Source organism: Hyla sarda, chromosome 5 (genome assembly GCF_029499605.1).
Source record: "Hyla sarda isolate aHylSar1 chromosome 5, aHylSar1.hap1, whole genome shotgun sequence".
In the NCBI taxonomy this organism is placed as follows: domain Eukaryota; kingdom Metazoa; phylum Chordata; class Amphibia; order Anura; family Hylidae; genus Hyla; species Hyla sarda.
Window position 1 is genome coordinate 38,998,455 of NC_079193.1, and position 23,965 is coordinate 39,022,419.

The 23,965-nt window shown below is 43.2% G+C and overlaps 1 protein-coding gene across 1 annotated transcript in view; it reads left to right on the forward strand.

Annotated features, from left to right (window-relative positions):
• The first annotated feature begins 4,306 nt into the window (after positions 1–4,306).
• Positions 4,307–23,965, forward strand: part of KIAA1217 (KIAA1217 ortholog) — a 692,495-nt gene continuing 672,836 nt past the window's right edge. Inside the window, exon 1 of the mRNA XM_056519293.1 lies at positions 4,307–6,045. Coding sequence (XP_056375268.1) covers positions 5,973–6,045 — 73 coding nt within the window. The 5' untranslated portion in view covers positions 4,307–5,972. The remainder of the gene's footprint in view (positions 6,046–23,965) is intronic.

The following is a 23,965-nucleotide window of genomic DNA, read 5'->3' on the forward strand; positions in this document are numbered from 1 at the left end:
TACACAGGTCTGCCTTCAGGGGGGTACAGCCAATATCCCAGTAAGTGGCTTGGTTTCCCAGGGGGCCATGGCCCCTGCTGGACCCCCCAGTAGCGGCCCAAGCACACCCCTTGTGCCAAATAATCCCCCCTGTGCCAAATCATACCCCCCTCCTCTGCACCTCAACCACTGAAAGCAGCGGCAGCTGCCTGAAATGACGAGTGACGTATGGAGCGTCACTGCTGACAGCCGCCGCTGCCCTCATTAAGTGAAGCGCAGAGGAGTGTCACTCATCACTGCCTGCAGGCCAGGTAAGAAATAAGAAGAACTGGGGATGAGGGAATGATTTGGCATTACTTTTTTTTTTTAAAGCCTTAATACAGTGCAAACTTATTTATTTATATTGAGCTTTTTATCGTGTTTTGTAGGTAATTACACTCTGGAGAGAGTACAGAACAGTATTCTGTTATTTAGAAAGATGTTTAAGCCTTTTCCCCAATAGGGGACATGTCTCAATAGTGGACACTTTTTTATTCCCCATTAGTGTCCGCTGTTGGGAGATTCTACTGTACTCCCCATAAACGTGTATACTCTTTTTGCAGTCTGTTTGCTTCTGGATCTCTCCAATCCCTCATTGATTTTCAGATTTGGGGGACATTCACATGTACAAGATCTGCTACAGATTTTCTGCAGCAGATTCCATGCTGTTAAATCAATACAAATAAATAGTTAAACTCAGCTACAAATCTGTATGAGATCCTGTACCTTGAATAACGCTCCGGTAGCATGATATGCCCACAAATATTGGGCCCCTTCTGATCCTTTGACTTGCATGCAGACTATCGCAGTCTGGAGATGGAGTTGCTTGAAGTCCCATACAAGTCTACGGAATTTCTGGAAAATCCGTCTCCAGATCGCAATAGTCTGCATGCAAGTTGCGGAAAAAAAGCAGCCTTGATAATTTTGGACATATCCTGGTGCCGGAAGAGAAAAAAAAAAAAAGTTGTATGGGGGGAAGGCTGAAAAGAGGAGAAAGCAGCATTTTTCTCTGGTAAGATACTGTACAAAGTTTCCTATAATCATTTTTCCTATTGATTTATTCTAGGTTTGTTAAAAAAAAAAAAAAAAAAAAGACCATTGGGGTTACACAGGAGCAGAAAAATATGTTTATTTTCCTACAAAAACAATGACAGCTGCCGAAATATTATGAGCAGAATCGCCTTACAGTTCCATTCAAGTAGATGGAACCAGTCTGCAATACCAGAGACAACCAATAGACAGGTGTGGTGCTGTCTCTGGAAGGATAAAACGTGTTATTTGAATAACGTTATAAATAATTTGCAGTGCATATCCCCTGTGAACCTCCAGATGTTGCAAAACTACAACTCCCAGCATGTCCAGACAGCCAGTGGGAGTTGTAGGTTTTGAAATAAAAAAAAAATTGCTGTCCGTATCTAATAGAGATCCTGACTCTTTTCTTCTCCATTCCTGGCTAAAGCAAGGATTCTGCTTGCTTCTTGTCAGCAGCATTATCTGCACACATTAGTGCTAAACCAGAAACTACATAGTACTAAGCCAAAGCTACAACTCCCAGCATGCCTAGACAGCTGCTGGCTGTCCGGGCATGCTGGGAGTTGTAGTTTAGAAACATCTGGGGCGCTAAGCTGTCGGTAGGGATTTGGAAAGTAGTAGTTTTGCAACATCTGGATGACCATTGTCTGTCTGGGCATGCTGGGAGTTGTAGTTTTGTAGTTTTGCAACATCTGGAGGGCCACTGATCTAGAGCAATGTCCGCCTACCTGTGGCCCTCCAGCTGTTGCAACACATTACATAGCACTAAGCCAGTGGTCTCCAAACTGTGGACCTCCAACTGTTGCAACATTACACCTCCCAGCATGCCCGGACAGCCAAAGGCTGTAGTTTTGCAACAGCTGGAGGCCCACAGTTTGGAGACTATTGGCTTATTGACATTTGTAGTTTTTCAACAGCTGGGGGTCAACAGTTTTCAGACTACTGTCTTGCTGGGAATTGTAGTTTTGCAACAGCTGCAGGTTCACAGTTTGCAGACTACTGTCTTGCTGGGAATTGTAGTTTTGCAACAGCTGCAGGTTCACTGTTTACAGACTACTGTCTTGCTGGGAATTGTAGTTTTGCAACAGCTGCAGGTTCACAGTTTGCAGACTACTGTCTTGCTGGGAATTGTAGTTTTGCAACAGCTGCAGGTTCACAGTTTACAAACTACTGTCTTGCTGGGAATTGTAGTTTTGCAACAGCTGCAGGTTCACTGTTTACAGACTACTGTCTTGCTGGGAATTGTAGTTTTGCAACAGCTGCAGGTTCACAGTTTGCAGACTACTGTCTTGCTGGGAATTGTAGTTTTGCAACAGCTGCAGGTTCACTGTTTACAGGCTACTGTCTTGCTGGGAATTGTAGTTTTGCAACAGCTGCAGGTTCCCTGTTTGCATACTACTGTCTTGCTGGGAATTGTAGTTTTGCAACAGCTGCAGGTTCACAGTTTACAGACTACTGTCTTGCTGGGAATTGTAGTTTTGCAACAGCTGCAGGTTCACTGTTTACAGACTACTGTCTTGCTGGGAATTGTAGTTTTGCAACAGCTGCAGGTTCCCTGTTTGCATACTACTGTCTTGCTGGGAATTGTAGTTTTGCAACAGCTGCAGGTTCACAGTTTACAGACTACTGTCTTGCTGGGAATTGTAGTTTTGCAACAGCTGCAGGTTCACTGTTTACAGACTACTGTCTTGCTGGGAATTGTAGTTTTGCAACAGCTGCAGGTTCACAGTTTGCAGACTACTGTCTTGCTGGGAATTGTAGTTTTGCAACAGCTGCAGGTTCACAGTTTACAAACTACTGTCTTGCTGGGAATTGTAGTTTTGCAACAGCTGCAGGTTCACTGTTTACAGACTACTGTCTTGCTGGGAATTGTAGTTTTGCAACAGCTGCAGGTTCACAGTTTGCAGACTACTGTCTTGCTGGGAATTGTAGTTTTGCAACAGCTGCAGGTTCACTGTTTACAGGCTACTGTCTTGCTGGGAATTGTAGTTTTGCAACAGCTGCAGGTTCCCTGTTTGCATACTACTGTCTTGCTGGGAATTGTAGTTTTGCAACAGCTGCAGGTTCACAGTTTACAGACTACTGTCTTGCTGGGAATTGTAGTTTTGCAACAGCTGCAGGTTCACTGTTTACAGACTACTGTCTTGCTGGGAATTGTAGTTTTGCAACAGCTGCAGGTTCCCTGTTTGCATACTACTGTCTTGCTGGGAATTGTAGTTTTGCAACAGCTGCAGGTTCACAGTTTACAGACTACTGTCTTGCTGGGAATTGTAGTTTTGCAACAGCTGCAGGTTCACTGTTTACAGACTACTGTCTTGCTGGGAATTGTAGTTTTGCAACAGCTGCAGGTTCACAGTTTACAGACTACTGTCTTGCTGGGAATTGTAGTTTTGCAACAGCTGCAGGTTCACAGTTTACAGACTACTGTCTTGCTGGGAATTGTAGTTTTGCAACAGCTGCAGGTTCACAGTTTACAGACTACTGTCTTGCTGGGAATTGTAGTTTTGCAACAGCTGCAGGTTCACTGTTTACAGACTACTGTCTTGCTGGGAATTGTAGTTTTGCAACAGCTGCAGGTTCACAGTTTACAGACTACTGGCTTGCTGGGAGTTGTCCTTTTGCAACATCTGGAGGTCTACAGTTTGGAGACCACTGGCTTAGCGCTAATGCAGTGGTCTTCAACCTGGGGACCTCCAGATGTTGCAAAACTACAACTCCCAGCATGCCCGGACAGCCAACGGCTGTCCGGGCATGCTGGGAATTGTAGTTTTGCAACATCTGGAGGTCCGCAGGTTGGAGACCACTGCGCTAATGCTTCATTCTCACGTGAAACAATTTCAATATGTGCAATAAATATGCAATGTGACAGCAAACAGATACTTCTACAAGTGATCTACAAAGAGATTATGACTGGGGGAAAAAAAATGCATTCTAGGACAAGACGTAGTCACCAGAAAAGGGGGGGGGGGGGGGGCATCCTCCAGCTTTTTGACAATTGATAGCACTATTAACACATGCTTAGCTAAATGTAGCAGCTGTCAGCTGTGTATGTATCACCAACCTCCAGCACAGAGGCACATGCCCACCAAGATGTCATTAGAGTCTATTGTGTTGTCTTCTCATGGTCACAACTTTTTTTTAAATTTTTTTTTTTTATGTGATCATAACCCCTTGAGGAAACATCTTGCATTGCATTGCACTTCTGCCAGACAAAGCCACCCTTTGCATGCCACTCTGGGAATTTTGTTGGGCAAAAGAGATGACGTCATGACTGCAGTCCCTGTTAGCTGAGGGTAGAACAGTGTTCTTGTGTAAATGCAAAGCCCTGATCTCCCATCAATCACTGAGTGCATGCATCTCTATGCCCAGGCTGCCTGAGAAGCCAACACGCCCCCCTCTCACATGCATGCCTACCTAGAGCAGCACTGCTTCTCCTTCTCCATCCAGGTGAATTGAAAGTCGTTGCAAGGAAGGAAGAGAAGAGCCAGAGCAGCTGCTTTGCCTTGTGCTGCAGTCCTTGTCATGCACAGAATATTGCAACCCCAACAGAAAGAACCAGCAGAGCTAAAGCACAAGATGAACACAGAGACACCCTGCTGGGAGACAAGGGCTGCATGAGGACAGGGGTGGTGGGGGGGTGACCCATCCCTACATCTCCTCCCTGGCATATGCCAGTCTGGGAGAGCACACTAACCTAAAGACTTGAGAAGACCACTGCAAGGACCTGACCTTAGTCAGAAGGCATCTCAGCCCTGCAAGATCTCACCTCATTCTGGAACAGGAGGTGATCTCTACCCACCAGGGACTGGCTGCAAAGGGGATCCAGCCTGTAGGTGCAAACTTCAGCCACAAGTGGACCATACACAGGGGAGCAAGAACCAGAAGTTTAGCAAAGAAGTCTCCATATAGAGACACTGAAAGTAAAGAACTGCTCTGACTAGGACCTGGTTTTGTGTTCAGGTAAGAACCTCAACCCAACTGGTTTACCTACTAAACCTAGCCAAGAAAAGGACTATCCTTAGGGTTACCACCTAACCTACAGGGGGTTCACCTTCTAAACCTATCCAAGAAAAGAAAGGACTATCCTTAGGGTTACCATCTACCCTTACAGGGGGTTCACCTTCTAAACCTAGCCAAGAAAAGAAAGGACTATCCTTAGAGTTACCAACTGCCCCTACAGGGGGTTCACCTTCTAAACCTAGCCAGGAAAAGAAAGGACTATCCTTACGGTTACCATCTGCCCTTACAGGATATTTACCTTCCAAGCCTAGCCAAGAAAAGAAAGGACTATCCTTAGGGTTACCACCTGACCCTACAGGGGGTTCACCTTCTAAACCTATCCAAGAAAAGAAAGGACTATCCTTAGAGTTACCACCTGCCCCTACAGGGGGTTCACCTTCTAAACCTATCCAAGAAAAGAAAGGACTATCCTTAGAGTTACCACCTGCCCCTACAGGGGGTTCACCTTCTAAACCTATCTAAGAAAAGAAAGGACTATCCTTAGGGTTACCATCTGCCCTTACAGGGGGTTTACCTTCCGAGCCTAGTCAAGAAAAGAAAGGACTATCCTTAGAGTTACCACCTACCCCTACAGGGGGTTCATCTTCTACACCTAGCCAAGAAAAGAAAGGACTATCCTTAGAGTTACCACCTACCCCTACAGGGGGTTCATCTTCTACACCTAGCCAAGAAAAGAAAGGACTATCCTTAGAGTTACCACCTACCATCTTCTACACCTAGCCAAGAAAAGAAAGGACTATCCTTAGGGTTACCACTCAGCACAACTGACCTCATACAGTGTGACCATACCAGCTACTACTGACCTCCATGTCCACTTTTTGCAGAAGACATTAGAACAAGACCTGAGAATCCAGGTAGGACTTCTCCACCAGGACCTGACCCTTTTAGGAGATATATTTGGAATGGCTACACACAGAGTCCAGTTCTTCAATGTGTCCCCAGGACTCCAGAGAACAGGAAGCCTCAAGCTGCCCTGTAAGTGTACAACTTTGTTTTTTATTATGTCTGAGTAAGGTAAATATTTTGCATTTATGGGATACAATGTTTCACTGGCTCTTCATAGTTTCTCAACTAAGTGTGCAGCCAAGGATTACAATAACTAAGTGCAGTGTGTGACTATTGGAGATGACCTTGTCCTCTAATCCTCCTGGTGTGACTACAGTGTCCACATTGTGTGTTTTTGTTACTGTATCTTTATATGCTTCATATTGATTTGAAAATTGAAACTTTATCTTCATAGCTATCTTCCAGAGCTTCGTTCTATTATGAAGCGGTGTATTGTGCACATTTTACAGTATGTCATTGTCACTGCTGCAAATTACAGGTGTAGCAGAGGTGAGTTTACTGCGTGTTAGACGTTTGCCTGTCCTGCAGTCTGATAAAAACTATCAGATAGAAACAAAGGATATAAAAGATCATATAAACCATCTAGTCCGTCTTTATATTATTTTCTTATTTGTCCCTATTTTTTTTTTTTTTTTATTATTATTATTTTATTTTTTTATTATTTATTTATTTATTATTATTTATTTATTATCTTAGGATAGATGGATATTTGTCCCAGGCAGGTTTACATTCACTTACAGTAGATTTACCAACCACATCTGCTAATACTTTGTTCCAAATATCTACTCCTTTACTTTCTGTAAAACAATATTTTATTCACCTTGCTTTTAATACGCCCCCGCCTTCCCAACTATTTCCGGATTGTGCCCCCTTGATCTTGTGTTTAACCTAGAACAACCTAAAATCTTGAGGTCAAAATAACTTTTGCTCAATGACAAACTCAGTTCGGCCACATATATTTGCATTGAACCAGTAGATTTTTAAAGCTCTAGAGTGGTGGTCTCCAAACTGTGGACCTCCGGTTGTTGCAAAACTGCAACTCCCAGCATGCCCGAACAGCCAACTGCAACATCTGGATGGCCGTTAGCAGTCTGGGCATGCAGGGAGTTGTAGTTTCGCAACATTTGGAGGACCACAGTTTGGAGACTACTGATCTAGAGGAATGTCTGACAACCTGTGGCCCTTACATGTTGCAAAACTACAATTCCCAGCATGCCCGCATAGCCAATGACCCTCCAGATGTATCAAAACTACAACTCTTAGCATGCCCGCATAGCCAACTGCAACATCTGGATGGTATAGCGGGAGTTACAGTGTTGCAACATCTAGAGCAGTGGTCTCCAACCTGCGGACCTCCAGATGTTGCAAAACTACAACTCCCAGCATGCCCGGACAGCCAACGGCTGTCCGGGCATGCTGGGGGTTGTAGTTTTGCAACATCTGGAGGTCCGCAGGTTGGAGACCACTGATCTAGAGGGCCGCTGGCTGTCCGGGTATTCTGGGAGTTGTAGTTTTGCAGCAGCTCTACAGCACTGTCCACTAACCTGTAGTCCCCCAGCTGTTAAAAAACCATAATTCCCAGCATGACCGCACAGCCAATGGCCCTCCAAATGTTTAAAGACCACAACTCTCAGCATGCCTGGACAGCTAATGGCCCTACAGATGTTTCAAAGCTACAAATCCCAGCATGCCCGGACAGCCAATGGCTGTCCAGGCATGCTGGTAGCTGTAGTTTTGCAACATCAGGAGGACTGTATTTTGGAAACCACCACTCTATATCTTTTTTGTCATCAGGATTTAAGGTTGCACTAAGTTAAACACAAGAACAAGGGGGCAGAATTTGAGAAAAAATTTGGAGCAAGGTGAAAAAAAATATTGCAGCATGCCCTGAACAGCCTTTTGGCTGTCAAATGACAAACTCAGTCCTGCTACATATCTTTGCATGAAATCAGTAACTATTGAAGCTCTAGATCAGTGTTCCCCAACCTGTGACTCTCCAGCTGTTGCAAGACTAACGACTGCCATCATGCCCTGACAGAGGAATGATGGGAGTTGTAATTTTGCAACAGCTTGAAGCCACAGGTTGGGGAACACCGATCTAGATCCTCACACCTTATTCAAGAATTGAGATGTTATGGTTGCAATGATAATATATATTTTATTTATTGTCTGTGTATTTTCTAGTAATTTCTAGTTATACACCAATTATTTGGGGATGGCAAATGTTATACCCATGTAGGTTCTGTATAGGCTTATTTTTTTTATGCAAAAAGTGCTCTGCATTTGCATGTGTTTAAATGTATATGAAAAGTGTTTACATGAACTTACACAGGAGAATTCCTTTAATTTGGCATTACCTTAAAAAAAAATTATTATAGTTTTTGGTGACCGTAGGTTATAGGTCATAATGGCTTTATGACGTCTCGCTATACAAAATATCCGACAATGGTAACTAAACAGTTTGTGAACTACATGTGCCTGGATGCAGAAAACAAAAATAACATCAAAGTTTTGGCTCAGATTGAGGATCTATGGGAATCTCACGGTATGTAAAGCTGTAAGATAAGCAGGAGGGTCTCGGCAGTACAGTGGATGGGAGACCATGCGGTGGTTCAACGGAGTGTTACAGTATTTTGGTTTAACTTTTTTACTCGTGATTGACAAATGTAGGTCAATTGGTAATTAAGAAAGCCTTTGAACCATGGGAACTAGTTCAATTGGCAATTGAGTGTTTTAACCATGGGAACTAGGTTAATGGGGTACCAAATATGGGTATTGGTGTTAATTGAAACTGGATGTAATGTGTAAAGCTGGGTATGAATGAATGAATGAATGAATGGGAGGTTAAGGAACATAATGGGATATTTATCAATACCTGTGCAAAGTTAAGGTTGCCCAGTTGCCCATAGCAACCAATCAGATCTCTTCTTTCATTTTGCAGAGGCCTTGTGAAAAATGAAAGAAGCGATCTGATTGGTTGCTATGGGCAACTCAGCAGCTTTTCCAGGAAAGTAAAGTTTAACCACAACACTGTAACAGTTCCCCATCAGTTCCCTATACCATTAAAGGGAGGGCTGAATATTCGCATATGCGCATCGATTTTCGCATATGCGCATACATTTTCACGAATGCGCATAGAAAAAAGGAATATATGCGAATTTCGCAAATATATGACGAATATTCGTCCATACATTCGCGAAATATCGCAAATTCGAATATGGCCTATGCCGCTCATCACTACTCTTTAAGTAGTTTTGAGTACAGCTCCACAGTTCTGGCACATAAGATTCTGTAGTAAAGGATCACGGCTGTAAGTAAGGCACATAAACTTACGCAAAATGGTTACAAAGAGTTCTTGGTTAGTCCACCGGGCACTTTTCTTGAACATTGCAAAAAACCTAGAAAACAACAGTGGTATCTCCACATAACAGTGTCAGTCTCACTACTAAGTAGTAGAAAACAAAATAATCACCTATAAGGATTGGCCTGGAAACCTTCCATCCCAGCCTTGTCTGTCGGACTGCTTACTAGGCTGGGAAATGTAATGGGGACCACGGAACTGTGCCCCCTCTAAAGGGTTCATATGAGTGTTCCAATTCACTCTAGAAAATGTGGACTCGGTTATGGTAGGAATCACAGTGACTACCATTTGTACAGGAGCAGCTTGCTCCACTGGGGGACAATGTGTTGGTGCTTGTCAGGCCGACCAAACCTCCTCCTCAGCAGTAGTAGGCTGAGGAACTTTGGTTGGTGCCTGGTGAGTAGGCCAAACCTCCTCAATGCCAGGAGTAGGCCTGGGCATATCTGTAGATGACTTTGTCTGATGTTTCAGTGCCATGATGGGCGCCTTGGGCAGGTATTCTTCCTCTTCTTGACAGATGCCCCTGGCTTTAGGGGTCAGAAAGCCAAAGGGGTCTGCATTTCAATCTTCTGATGGGAAGTAGGTGAAGGGGAGTTGCGTTGGGTTCTTTGGACTTGTAGGGGTTTAGACTCTTGGCTAGGACTAGATGGAGAAGTAAAGAAAGCGGCCTCAGCCGGGGTACTCACATCTGACTCCTCAGTGTGGATCTCTGCCCAGGATCCCCAGGTCCGGTTTTGTGGGGACAGCCTCACCGGTGACGCTCCTCGGGACGATGCAGGAGTTTTCTGAAACCTGAGTTACATTAGCATCTAATGCATTTTAATTACCCCTAACTGAATGTGCTGGGTCAACCATTACAGATGGAGCATTGATGGCATGGGTTAATACAGGAGGTGCTGAACTAGTAGATGGTAATGGACTAAAGATGGGGAGAGGGGCCACCCAAGCAGAGATAGCTGCAGCAGGGAGGCCCCGCTGAAGCTGGCTGCTTCCGACGGCGATCCCCTCTGCTTCGTCCGACTCGCATTCCGGAGCGAGCGGCGCAGCTATCCTGGAGATCCCAGAGTAAGCGGCGGTCCACCTGCCATGACAGGTCCTAACGCAGGCGCTGAAGATACTTCACCGTGTGGCTCCGCCTCCTCTTCACCGTTGACACTTCCGGTAGGAACATAACTCACAGACAGAGGTGGCGGTGGCATGGTAAGCAGCTCCCCATCTTCGGTCTCCGGGCCGGCTTGCTCCCTGAGACAACGGAGGAGCCAGGCTTCACCTCCGGACCCTTTCTCCAACAGCCGAAGATAGAGCTCATTAACAGCCGAGTCGGCAGGGGCAGATAACGGGTCTTCTGTAGGCTGGTGCATAGTACCGAACGAAACGCAAGCTGGTTCTTCTGGTTCTCTTCACAGGCTGGTACCCAGCGCAGCGATGTGGCAGTTTATATAGACTAAAGATTCCCGCCGTGGCTGAAGAACAGCCAATCAGAGTCCGGTCCAGATCTGCACAGCAACCGCTGGCCCTGTAAGACCTCTCAGCACAAAAGTTAGTAAAGTATTTAACTATTTCCTTACCAGGACACACCTAATAGCAAAACTAATGTTAACAGTGGAACATGGGGAGGGGACTCCCTATTTGGCCCCTCCGTTACCCTCCTGGGCCCTATACATTGGTTTGCATGTGGTATAAAAACAAACAAAAATATATATCAAATTTGTTTCTTAGACATTTTGCTGAAATATGTTTTACTTTAGATGAGTTAGAGGATTAAAAATAAATTTATGAAAGAATTGTAAAACTTTCCTATAGTGGGACCTGCTACATTGTAGAACCCTGTTTTATTTTCTTTGCCTACAGAAAATACCGTCAGACATATGCTGGGTTATGTACAGTCTATCTATGCTCAATGCATTGTATGTGACAGAATCCAACCATCTGGATACTTGCTGTAGGCAGTTTGTTTTCGTGATGTAGCGGTGACCACGTATATAGGCCAATTCTTCACCCTTTCAGAAACACGGCCCATACACAGCAGATATTGTGATAACTGCTCCAGTATCACAGTTTATATATGTACAGAACGGTACGTGCATTCTTTATATTGTTGTAATAGACAGGGTTAGTAAAGTTATAAAATGTTAAAGAGGTATTCTAGGGGGAAAAATTAAAGGGGTACTCCCATGGAAACCTTTTTTTTTTTTAAATTTTTTTTTTTAATCAACTGGTGCCAGAAAGTTAAACAGATTTGTAAATCACTTCTGTTAAAAAAATCTTAATCCTTTCAGTACTTTTTAGGGGCTGTATACTAAAGAGAAATCCAAAAAATAAATGCATTTCCTCTGATGTCATGACCACAGTGCTCTCTGCTGACATGTACAGCAGAGGTCAGCAGAGAGCACTGTGGTCATGACATCAGAGGAAATGTATTTCTTTTTTAGTATACAGACCCTAAAAAGTACTGGAAGGATTAGGATTTTTTTTAATAGAAGTGATGTACAAATCTGTTTAACTTTTTGGCACCAGTTGATTTAAAAAAAAAAAAAAAAAAGTTTTCCATGGGAGTACCCCTTTAAATCAACATGGTACCGAAAGTTGTATAAATTTGTAAATTTTAATTAAAAATCTCAGTCCTTCTGGTACTTATCAGCTGCTGTAGAGGAAGTCATGTAGTCTTTTCAGTCAGACATAGTGCTGCCACCTCTGTCTATGTCAGGAACTGCCCAGAGCATGAATAGGATTACTTCTATTTAAAAATTTTTTATATTTCAGTATATATCAGCTGCTGTATGCTCCAGAGGAAGTTTTGTAGTTCTTTCCAGTCTGACCACAGTGCTCTCTGTGTCAGGAACTGTCCAGAGTAGAAGCAAATTCCCAAAGCAATCTCCTTCTCTGGACAGTTCCTGACATGGACAGAGGTGGCAGCAGAGAGCACTGTGTCTGTCTGGGGTTGTCCACATTGTGCAACACATTGTTGTTTGACAGGTCCCCTAATGTTTCACTGCTGTGACCCAAGGAAATAAACTATAATCTTTGGGGGAACATGCTAGTAAATGCGCAGCAGCCGTGCCCTGCAGAGCCACCACCGGGGAAGTGTAGCATTACACACAGCAAATTGAGATTGGTGAGCTACCAATGCAATGCAAAGAGACACAGGGTCCTCAATAGATAAATGTTGTTCATACACATTACATAGCTGTGGGATGAACAAGTTGCTCTCTTTCCCGATCCTCCCATACACAGGCACGGCACGCTAGTCTGAGCATGCATGTTATTGTAAAAGGGAGAGGAGGTAAGTTGCTGCTAGACTACTTTGGTGGTAGATTATCTTCATGGAAAAATGTCCTAATAGGGTATGAGAAAATCCTTATTAGTGTCTGATTCACACTTGCATGCATGACAAAATTCTTTAAACGAGTACTACAGCAAAGGTTAAAGGGGTACTCCGCTGCTTAGCGTTTGGAACAAACTGTTCTGAACGCTGGAGACGGCGCCGGGAGCTCGTGATGTCATAGCCCTGCCCCCTCATGACGCCCCGCCAACTGAATGCAAGTCTATGGGAGGGTGCGTGACAGCTGTCACGCCCTCTCCCATAGACTTATATTGAGGGGACGGGTGTGACGTCATGAGGAGGCGGGGCTATGACGTCACAAGCTCCCGGCGCCAGCTTCAGTGTTCGGAACATTTTTCCAAATGCTGAGCAGTGGAGTACCCCTTTAACTTATGCCCAATCTACAGGATATGGGATAATTAGCAGATCGCAGGGTTCTGAATGCTGGGACCACCGCAATCTTCGGGACAGGACCCCGGCTCTCTTACTGAGGAGTGCATGTTGTCTACCAGTATACGGCAAGCACTTCATTAATTTCTATGGGAGCACCGATGATGCCCGAGCGCCATCTGCAGCTTGCGCGCTTCACTGAGCCTCCCATCCTGGACATTGCGGTGGGCCCCATCGGTTGGACCCCCCCGCAATCAGCTACTTACGGGTTATCCATCAATCAAACGGATTATCCACTGGTTATCCACCAATTTGGTGCTGGAACGATAGTGGTGGGGTGTGTGGGTGTGTAAGCCAAACTCACCTAGCCCTGGTCCCCCGTAGTGCCTGTTTTTTTTCTCTTCTTCCTGCTTTCAAGATGAGAGCTCGATGGAGGACCTCTCGGCTCAGCCAATCACTGGTCAAAGTGATGTACTGTCTTGGCCAGTGTGCTCTTCTCTTCTCGGTAGCAGGAAGAAGAGAAGACCGGAGGACCATACAGAGGTGAACAGGAGCTGCAGAGGACCAGGGCTAGGTAAGTATGGCTTTTTTTCTATTTACCAATACCCTCAAACCATGTACCCCCTTTCCCTCCCCGCAGTCCCATCAACATATTAGTTTTCATACCAGATAACCCCTTTAAAGCATACCTGTCATATTACAGAAGAAAATAATGCATATACATGTTACTCACTAGGTCATGTAGATGATTTACATGTCTTTTTTATGTGTCTAGTTTCTCACAAATCCCTCAGTTCTACTACTCAGGAAGGGGCATGTCGGAGGCAAGCACTGAGCCCACCCTCACTCACCATGGATTTACTTCCTCCCTGAGTCTGCTGTGCTGTGCTAGGTCTCTTCATCCAATCACTAAAGGCTGCTATTTAACCCCCTCCTCTCATGCTCCAGTTTGATAGGACAGGAGTGAGCACAGAGGAGTGCTAGTCTCGCCCTTACTTCCTGGACTTTGTCCCAGCCTGTGCTTCAGCTGGGACAAAGATGATGTTGCAGTCGACAGGATTATGCCCCGAATGGTATGGGGACCCCTAGTGGTCTTTTTTTTTATAAGCCATGATTTCTATAAAAAGGAAATATAATTTTCTTATGAAGTATATTAGAAAGGTTAATGTTTTGCCAAGATGTACAACATATAAAAAGTTTTTGATTATGACAGTGCCCATTTAAGTATATGTTTACACGTTCAGGTGTCAGCCATTTCTTTATAGGTGTCCTTCATTTAGGATCTTCTCCTGGCTTTTTGTTGAAAGATTGCAATTGAAAACTTGAATGTGTGAACACGCCCTAAGGGTTGCACAGGTTCTGTAAATCTAATAAAAACCGGGTTGTAGTCAATAAAAATACAGCTCCCACTGAGAATGTCATACCAGGCCTTATATAGTGATACAAAAGATTAAGGTTAGTGTTTTTCCTGGCTGGGGAGCCTCCAGCTGTTGCAAAACTAAAACTCCCAGCATGCCCGGACAGTCGAAGGCTGTCCGGGCATGCTGGGAGTTTTAGTTTTGCAACAGCTGGAGGCACCCTGGTTGGGAAGCATTGATCTAGGCAATAACTAGGCAGATTTACTAGTGCCCACATTGGATGTCACCCAGCTTTCCCAGAAACAGATATAATTACATAGGTGACCACAGTTGCTACTAACTTGACTTAAGAGGACAACTCAAGGACATCCATTCGTAGATGATTTTATTATCTTCTTCAAGGGGCGTTTTGGCTTCTCCCGCTATCCTTGCGACACCACATGAGGAGTAAAGGAATGGACGTGGACGCAGAGATTGGCTCTCGAGATTTTGAGGCTGACAGCTCCTGCTTGTTTGTAATTGTGTTTGGCAGCGGAGATGAATACTGCCCGCTCTCTACATAATGTTCTCTGTGTACTGGCTGTCATCACTTCTGAACATTCAACCGCAAAAAACATCATTATTCTTGTTCTATCACATCATAATGATTTAATTATTGAGCACTGCCGAAAATTTTACAACGCCCGCTTTATGTTTAATGCAGCTCAAGGTTTGATGGAGGGAAGAAAAAAAATGTAATAAATAAATAAATAAAAAAATAGCAGCGTTTGTCCTTTTATTAGAGAGCGCCAACGTGTATATCGAGAGCCGCTTTGGAATCAGGAAATAATGATACATTTTGTTGTCATTTCTGTTCCTATCTTCTTAATGGGTATAAAAATAAGAAAAGAATCAAAGGACTGGACGCGGCGCTGTATACCCGGCCGGAGTAAGAATATAATTGGGACTTTCTGGACTGGAAATCATCAAATGGACCTGTTAAGGGGAAGGATTTTTATTTTTATTTTTTTATAAAGCATTAGATAATTTTATTCTATTTATTATTATATTATTGTCATTGATTATATAAATTACATAACATTACATGTGTTCACCATGATACCAAACAGTACAGTGACTACTTTTTACCCTCTAAGGGTAGAGTCACACATAGTGTATATGCCACATGTTTCACGCTGTGCAGGGGATTTCGCACAGCATGAAATACACTGCATGGGGGGGTTTTATCAAAACTTGTGTAGAGGAAAAGTGATGCAGTTGCTTCTTTCATTTTTAGAAAGGCCTCTGTAAAATGAAAGAAGCAATATGATTGGTCGCTATAAGCAACTGCTCAACTTTTCCCCAACACAGATATTGATGTATCTCCCCCATATACATTAAGTGGGACCAGGGGCGTTGCTAGGGTGGGGGCTAATGGGGCTGTAGCCCCAGGTCTCAGGCCCATAGCCCTGGGTCTCTGACTACCGCTGGTTTTATTTTTTATTGCCACCGCTGCTTTAATACAGTGGTGGCTTCTGGGAAGTGACATGATGCTCCTGGTGCCTGTCAGCCCCGCTGTTCTCCCGATCTCCGCGCATAGCCGTAGTCTCAGAAGGATTCAGCATACATTTAAAAAAAATTAAAAATATAATAAAAATTTAAAAACACTATATATCTGGTAGTGCCGCATGCGTAAATGTAAATTTTTTGAAAATATAGGGATAGATTTATCAAAATCTCTCCAGAGGAAAAGTTGCTGAGTTGCCAATAGCAACTAATCAAAACGCTCCTTTCATTTCTGAAAAGGCCTCTGAAAAATTAAAGAAGCGATCTGATTGGTTGCTTTGGACAACTCAGCAATTTTTCTTCTGGACAGGTTTTGATAAATCTCCCCCATAAAGTTTATTATACCATGGAGTAAATATGGAGTAAACTTTAAAAAAGGGGGGATAGCTAGGTGATCGTGAGGTCTGCCTGCTGGGATACTCACCGATCAATAGAATGGGGGAGCAATGTCCTTGATAATTCTTCATGCATTCTCTTAGGGTGTGATTAGGGGTGTGGCTGGGCTATGGCCTCTATGCCCCTGAGTGGCACCCTAATCTAAACAGGATGACTGATTGATTACAAGTTTGGAGACACCTTATTTTTATTAATTACTAATTTTTATTAATTACTACTTTTGCCAGTTTCAAGTTATTCCAGGGGGATTGTGGGTTTTCCTGTTTTTAATGGAAGAGTACCAACAATTTTGTCCACTTGTGTATATATATATATATATATATATATATATATATATATGATTTTAAAATGACCTGCCGAATAAAACTAACAAGCCAATTATACCACACCGTGGTATATATATATATATATATATATATATATATACATACATATATATGCAATTATATTATGTAAACAGGTCAGATTCAAAAACTTTTCATATGTTGTAAGTATTGGCAAAACATCACACCTTCTACTATACTTCATGCAATTTTTTTTTTATCTCATAGCAATCATGGCTTATAGGGGTCCCCATTCAAAACATAATCCTGTCTGGCTGCAGCATCATCTTTGTTCCTGCTGAAGCACAGGATGGGACAAAGTCCAGAAAGTAAGGGTGGGACTAGCACTCCTCTGTGCTCACTCCTGTCCTGTCTATCAGACTGCAGCATGAAAACAGGGAGGAGGGGGTTACAGAGCAGCCTGCATTGATTAGATGAAGAGACCCAGCACAGCAGACTCAGGGAGGAAGTGATGGGAGGTGCATGGTGAATGAGGGTGGGCTCAGTACTTTCCTCGGACATGCACCTTCCACAGCAGTGAATGTCAGGATGAGTGAGCAGCAGAACAGAGAGTTAATAGTGGTTGGAAATCCGTTTTTTCCCCCTAGGGGTAGAGCCTATGAGTTTATTGCATACTGATTTGAACTAAACTCAAAATTTTGCAATAAACTGTCCCTATTGGTGGCTGCAGCCAGTGAAGATTTTAAAATGACCTGCTGAATAAAACTAACATGCCAGTTATACAACACGGTAAAAAATTAGTAAAAAAAAACCAAACCTGTGGCGAATGAGTATATTTAGATTTAGTTGCGCTCCCAGTGGAGTAGGGCTCATTCTGCAATTTCATATGTGGCCCTGTGGTTTCGTTTTTTTATTTTAGAGAGAAAGGATTTGCATTCTACGTGGATGTGGGAAATCTCTGTGGATACCGAGTCCTATAGTTTTCATCGGGTAATAAGAAAACATTAACATTTGCCGCATCGGCTCGAGTCGTAAAGATCTCAATATCTCCCCGCGCTCAGAGCTCATTTCGAATGCGGATAAAAATGTCAATGTTGACAGTAATAAAGTTTTTCGATAGCATAATATGAAAGAATTGATGGAAGCGACAATAATAAATCTATCCGGCCAGGAGGCAGAAGTAGTGTCATCCTGTCCGCCACATAATAAAGTGTACTTTGTGATCCTGCCGAATTTCATTTGGGTATCTTAGTTGTAAAGGCAGCTTTAAAGGGGTTATCCAGGAAAAAACTTTTTTATGTACATCAACTGGCTCCAGAAAGTTAAACAGATTTGTAAATTACTTCTATTAAAAAATCTTAATCCTTTCAGTACTTATGAGCTTCTGAAGTTGAGTTGTTCTTTTCTGTCTAAGGGCTCTCTGATGACACGTGTCTCGGGAACCGCCCAGTTTAGAAGCAAATCCCCATAGCAAACCTCTTCTAAACTGGGTAGTTCCCGAGACACGTGTCATCAGAGAGCACTTAGACAGAAAAGAACAACCTTAACTTCAGAAGCTCATAAGTACTGAAAGGATTAAGATTTTTTAATAGAAGTAATTTACAAATCTGTTTAACTTTCTGGAGCCAGTTGATATATTAAAAAAAAGTTTTTTCCTGGATAGCCCCTTTAAATATTCATTAGGGCAGTATTTTCCCAAACTGTGTGTCTCCAGCTGTTAAAAAAACTACAACTTCCAGCATGCCCGGACAGCCGAAGGCTGTCCGGGCATGCTGGAAGTTGTAGTTTTGCAACAGCTGGAGGCACATTGGGGGAGATTTATCAAAACCTGTGGAGAGGAAAAATCAACTAGTTGACCATAGCAGCCAATCAGATTGCTTCTTTCATTTTTAACAAGCCCTCTGAAAAATAAAAGAAGCGATCTGATTGGTTGCTATGGGCAACTGGTCAATTTTTCCTCGGCACAGATTTTAATAAATCTCCCTCATTGTTGGTAAAACACGGCATTAGGGGTTTGGTTCTGTCCATTTACAAAGGGCTTTCAATTCAGGATCGTAGAAGGGGGTCCATATGCTGTGATAGGGCATGGTTGTCCCCCAACCTATGGCTCCGCAGCTGTTGAAAAACGACAACTTTTACCATGTCCTGGCCACCAATGGCTGGAGAGTTGTCATGTTGCAACACATGAGAAGCCACAGGTTGGGGGATACCGATGAAGATGTCGAGAGGTGACTGAGCTACAGTGATCCCGATTGGCCAAACAAATGGCCCTTGATTAAAAATTCTCCAAGCTCCACCCATTAGACTCATCCTAACACAATTTTTATGCGTAAAAGCGCAGGCAGCATAAAAATGGTGCAGGCAGCGGAATCAGGGGACTCTATGATTTACTCTGAAATGCATTTCAGAGAAATCATATTCTAAATGGGTATTCCAGGAAAAAACTTTTTTTTATATGTCAAGTGGCTCCAGAAAGTTAAACAGATTTGTGAATTACTTCTATTAAAAAATCTTAATCCTTCCAATAATTATCAGCTGCTGAAGTTGAGTTTTTTTTTTTTTCTGTCTGGCAACAGTGCTCTCTGCTGACATCTCTGCTTGTCTCGGGAACTGCACAGAGTAGAAGAGGTTTGCTATGAGGATTGGCTTCTACTCTGGACAGTTCCCGAGACAGATGTCATCAGAGACAGAAAAGAACAACTCAATTTCAGCAGATTATAAGTACTGAAAGGATTAAAGGGGTTCTCCGGTGCTAATACATCTTATCCCCTATCCAAAGGATAGGGGATAAGATGCCTGATTGCGGGAGTCCTGCCGCTTTGGACCCGCCATGATCTTGCACGCGGCACCCCGTTTGTAATCAGTCCCCGGAGCGTGTTCGCTCTGGGTCTGATTACCGGCGACCACAGGGCCGGCGGCGTGTGACGTCACACCTCCGCCCCGTGTGACGTCACTCTCCGCCCAACAAAACAGCAAGCCTATGGGAGGGGGCGTAACAGCTTTTTAACTTTCTGGAGCCATTTGATATATAAAAAAAGATTTTTCCTGGATAACCCCTTTAAATTCCACTGAGACCCGGGTAACTAGGTATTTTTTCATTTAAAAAAAAAAGGATTTAATTGTTATAGAAATCATGGCTTATATAAAAGACCACTAGGGGTCCCCATACCATACAGAACATAATCTTGTTCGGCTGCAGCATCATTTTTGTCCCAGCTGAAGCACAGGCTGGGACAAAGTCTGGGAAGTGAGGTTGGGACTAGCACTCCTCTGTGCTCACTCCTGTCCTATCAGATTGTGGCATGAAAACAGAGAGGAGAGGGTTACAGAGCAGCCTGCAGTGATTGGATGAAAAGAGACAGCACAGCAGACTCAGGGAGGAAGTAAATGCATGGTGAGTGAGGGCTTTCCTCTGACACGCCCCTTCCTGAACATGGATAGGGGATAAGATGTCTAGTGGCAGAGTTCCCCTTTAAAAACTAGAAAAACTAGAAAAGGGCATAAATGTATAGCTATGGAGACCATTCGGCACAGGGCTCTGTAATATGCATCACTGCTTTAGTTCCAGTGTAAGGAAATTTTATTTGTACAACATAAAATAAGCAATGCAATTTAATATTATTATTATTATTATTATTTTTTTTTTATTAAAACAACATTTTTGTTTAAGGAAAGTCCTCTCTTATTAATTCTTTATGTTGGGAAAATGTGAACAGAGCCTTAACCAACATCAGTGCCCAATCTTTCCAGAAGAATGAAGACTGTCATAGCAGAAACAGAAGAGACCAACTTTATATCAAAGCACATGAGATGTTCGACCAGAAAACAGGTCATATAGTCTCATATTTTTGTCCTTTCTCCTGCTATGGTCTCTGATATTACCGTCGCTGCTGAAGGACAAAAAATCTTCAGTAGATGGCGCTCTAGCTCAGAGTCATCCAGACTTATCTATCGGCGTACAGTCATAATGTGCATGGATATGTAAAACGTTAGATTACTACTCTATAGGAAATCCGAAATTCTGTGACAGCCATTTTATGCCTGACTAGGACCCCCTTTGGCTGTGGACCCCGGGGTACTGCCCTGTTGGTCATTGTGGCCAAAGCTGCCTGACCAGCGGTTATCATGTAATGAATGGCATAAGTCGCTATATACCTGTCCTTGACTAGCATTATAACTAAAAACCAGTTACACAACCTACATTAGAGGGTACATACTTTATCAGTAGGAGTAATGGGACATACTTCTACTGATAAAGATGGCTAGAAGGGTGGAGGAGTGTTTAAACTAGGGACTGGGAGGGGGAGGGAATCTACAACATAGAGGGGAAGATAGTGTAGATAGAGAGGGGGGACTTATTAATGTACCTGGGGGTGGAGCGGGGGAGGGGTTAGAATAGTTAATAGGGATAGGCTTCATAGAAGAAAAAAACATACACCTTTGAATTGCATGATGACTGATGCCAGAAGTCTGACCAATAAAACAGATGAACTGGAGTGGTTGATGCCTGACATTATGACATAGTAGGTATAACAGAGACTTGGTTGGATGATAGCTGTGACTGGGCGGTCAACATACAGGATTATAGTCTATTCAGGAAGGATCGGACAAAACGGAAAGGGGGAGGAGTCTGTCTTTATGTAAAGTCCAGTCTGAAGGCCGCACTGCGGGAGGATTTTTGGGAGGGAAACGATAACGTGGAGTCATTATGGGTAAAAATATATGGAGATTAAAAAAATTCTTATAGGGGTTTGCTATAAGCCTCCAAACATAATGGAAGAGGCAGAAGATCAATTACTGAGGCAAATAAACAAGGCAGCAAATCAAAATGAGGTGATAATAATTGGGACTTTAACTATCCTGATATAAACTGGGAGACAGAGACCTGTGAATCTCATAAAGGAAAGAGGTTTCTGACCATAGCTAAAGACAATTATCAGTCCCAAATGGTGCAGAGCCCGACCAGAGGGGGCGCCCTACTGGAATAATAACGAACAGACCTGACAGAGTAACTAATGTGCAGGTAAAAGGACACCTAGGGAATAGTGATCACTTGTTCTGCAATAAGGGAATCTCTCAAGGGGCCACAAAAACAATGGACTTTAGGAAGGCAAAGTTTGATCAACGCAGAGAAGCCCTTAAAAGGGGTACTCCCGTGGAAAACTTTTTTTTTTTTTTTTTTTAAATGAACTGGTTAAACAGATTTGTAAATCACTTCTATTAAAAATCTTAATCCTTCCAGTACTTTTTAGGGGCTGTATACTAAAGAGAAATTAAAAAAAGAAATGCATTTCCTCTGATGTCATGACCACAGTGCTCTCTGCTGACCTCTGCTGTCCATTTTAGGAACTGTCCAGAGCAGCATATTTTTTCTATGGGGATTTTCTCCTGCTCTTGGCAGGTCCTAAAATGGTCAGCAGAGGTCAGCAGAGAACTGTGGTCATGACATCAGAGGAAATGCATTTCTTTTTTGGATTTCTCTTTAGTATACAGCCCATAAAAAGTACTGGAAGGATAAAAAATTTTTTTAATTGAAGTGATTTACAAATCTGTTTACATTTCTCGCACCATATGATGAATTTTTTTTTTTACCCCTTTAACATTGTAAAATAGGATAATGTCCTCAAAAACAAGTATACTGACACTAAATGGGAGACTTTTAAAAATATCTTAAATTCTCACTGTAAGAATATACCTTATGGGAATAAAATGGTCAGAAATAAAAGAAAACCAATATGGATGAATAAAAATGTTAAGGGAGCAATAAATGACAAAAAGAAAGCATTTAAAATACTAAAACAGGACGGCAGTGAAGAAGCATTAAAAAGCTATAGAGAAAAATGTAAAATATGTAAAAAACTGGTAAAAGCCGCAAAAATAGAGACAGAAAGACTCATTTCCAAAGAGAGTAAAACTAACCAAAAAAGTTTTTTTTAACTAATATTTTTTTTTTTTTTTTTTATTCAGAAGAGTTTTATTAATTGAGCAGTATACAAACAGTAGCAAAGAGCATTGTTAGAGTACTCAATAAGAATCTCCATCAGTGGAGTCAATAGGGAAAACAGCATGAAAAAGATAAGGCAATGAACATTTGGTACAAAGTATCAACAGGAAAGGAATGTCATCTGGAGACAATATACAATGCCATGGATACTAACAAGTTGTACCAGGACAAACAAGTAGTTAAACTGTCGATAGACATGTCTCTATATCCTTATGTGTTTAGGAAGAGATAAAAAATCTGTGATATAATAAAATAAAGTTGAAATAAAATAAAGTAAAGGGGTAAAGGGAAAGAGCTGGGGAAGACGACAAGGGGAGAAGTAAGGGGAGTTGGAAGAGAAGAGAGGAGAAACATCAGAACTCGGGTACTCACTTGAATCGCTACGTAAGGGTGCAGCCACCACCCCAACACTCCGGCCCCGGTCCACGAGAGGGTTACCACGTCTCCCTCAAATACCATCATCCGCCGCGTAGAGGGGTGAGTTAACAAAAGTGAGCCAGGGAAGCCAAATCGTAGTGTATTTTTCTTGTCTACCCGAGGAGTCTGCCATCAGTTCCTCCATACGGCATAAGAAGAGTATCTCCCTGTACCATTCAGAAATGGTCGGGGGGCAAGGGTCTTTCCAATGTCTGGGTATGACAGTTCTCGCAGCCATGAGGAGGAAGTGTGCTAGTGCCCTAGAGGGGGTTCTCCTAGTGGCGGGTAGTATGGAGAGTAGGAGGGCTTTTGGGTGGTTCATGTATGTCACACCAGTAATGGAGGCGATGCGGGCAACCACCACCTCCCAGAAACGGGTCAGTGAGGGGCACGACCACCAAATATGGGTCATTGTTCCACCAGGTGCGCCGCAACGCCAACATAAGTCCGGTACAGTGGGGTACATGCGGTTCAGAGTAGAAGGAACCCTGTACCACCGGGATAGTAATTTGAAGTTAGTCTCCTGCGCCCTACACGATATCGACAGTCGGTGACACATGGTAAAGGCAGTCGTCCAGTCCGAGGGAGCAAAGGTCGTGCGTAGCTCCGACTCCCACGCCCCCACAAACCTTGGAGGCGATTGCTCAGCCTTATCCATAATTAAGCGATAAATCTGTGATACAGGCCTGAGGGGCGCAGAGTCAGAGATGCACATCTGTTCCAAAGGCGAAAGAGGTCTTGCCAGGAACAGTGTCTGTCCCGTGGTCCGGATAAAATGATCTAATTGTAGGTATTGCCACTGGACTAGCGGTGTACGGGAGCGTTCAGGGACTAGTGTCTCATAGGGTTTCAGTCTCGTGCCGTCCAAGAAAGTGTTAATCGGGAGGAACCCTCGTCCCGTCATCCCCAAAAAGTCAGTACGGTGTAAACCAGGAGTGAAGAGGGGGTTGCCAACGACTGGGGTCAGGGGGC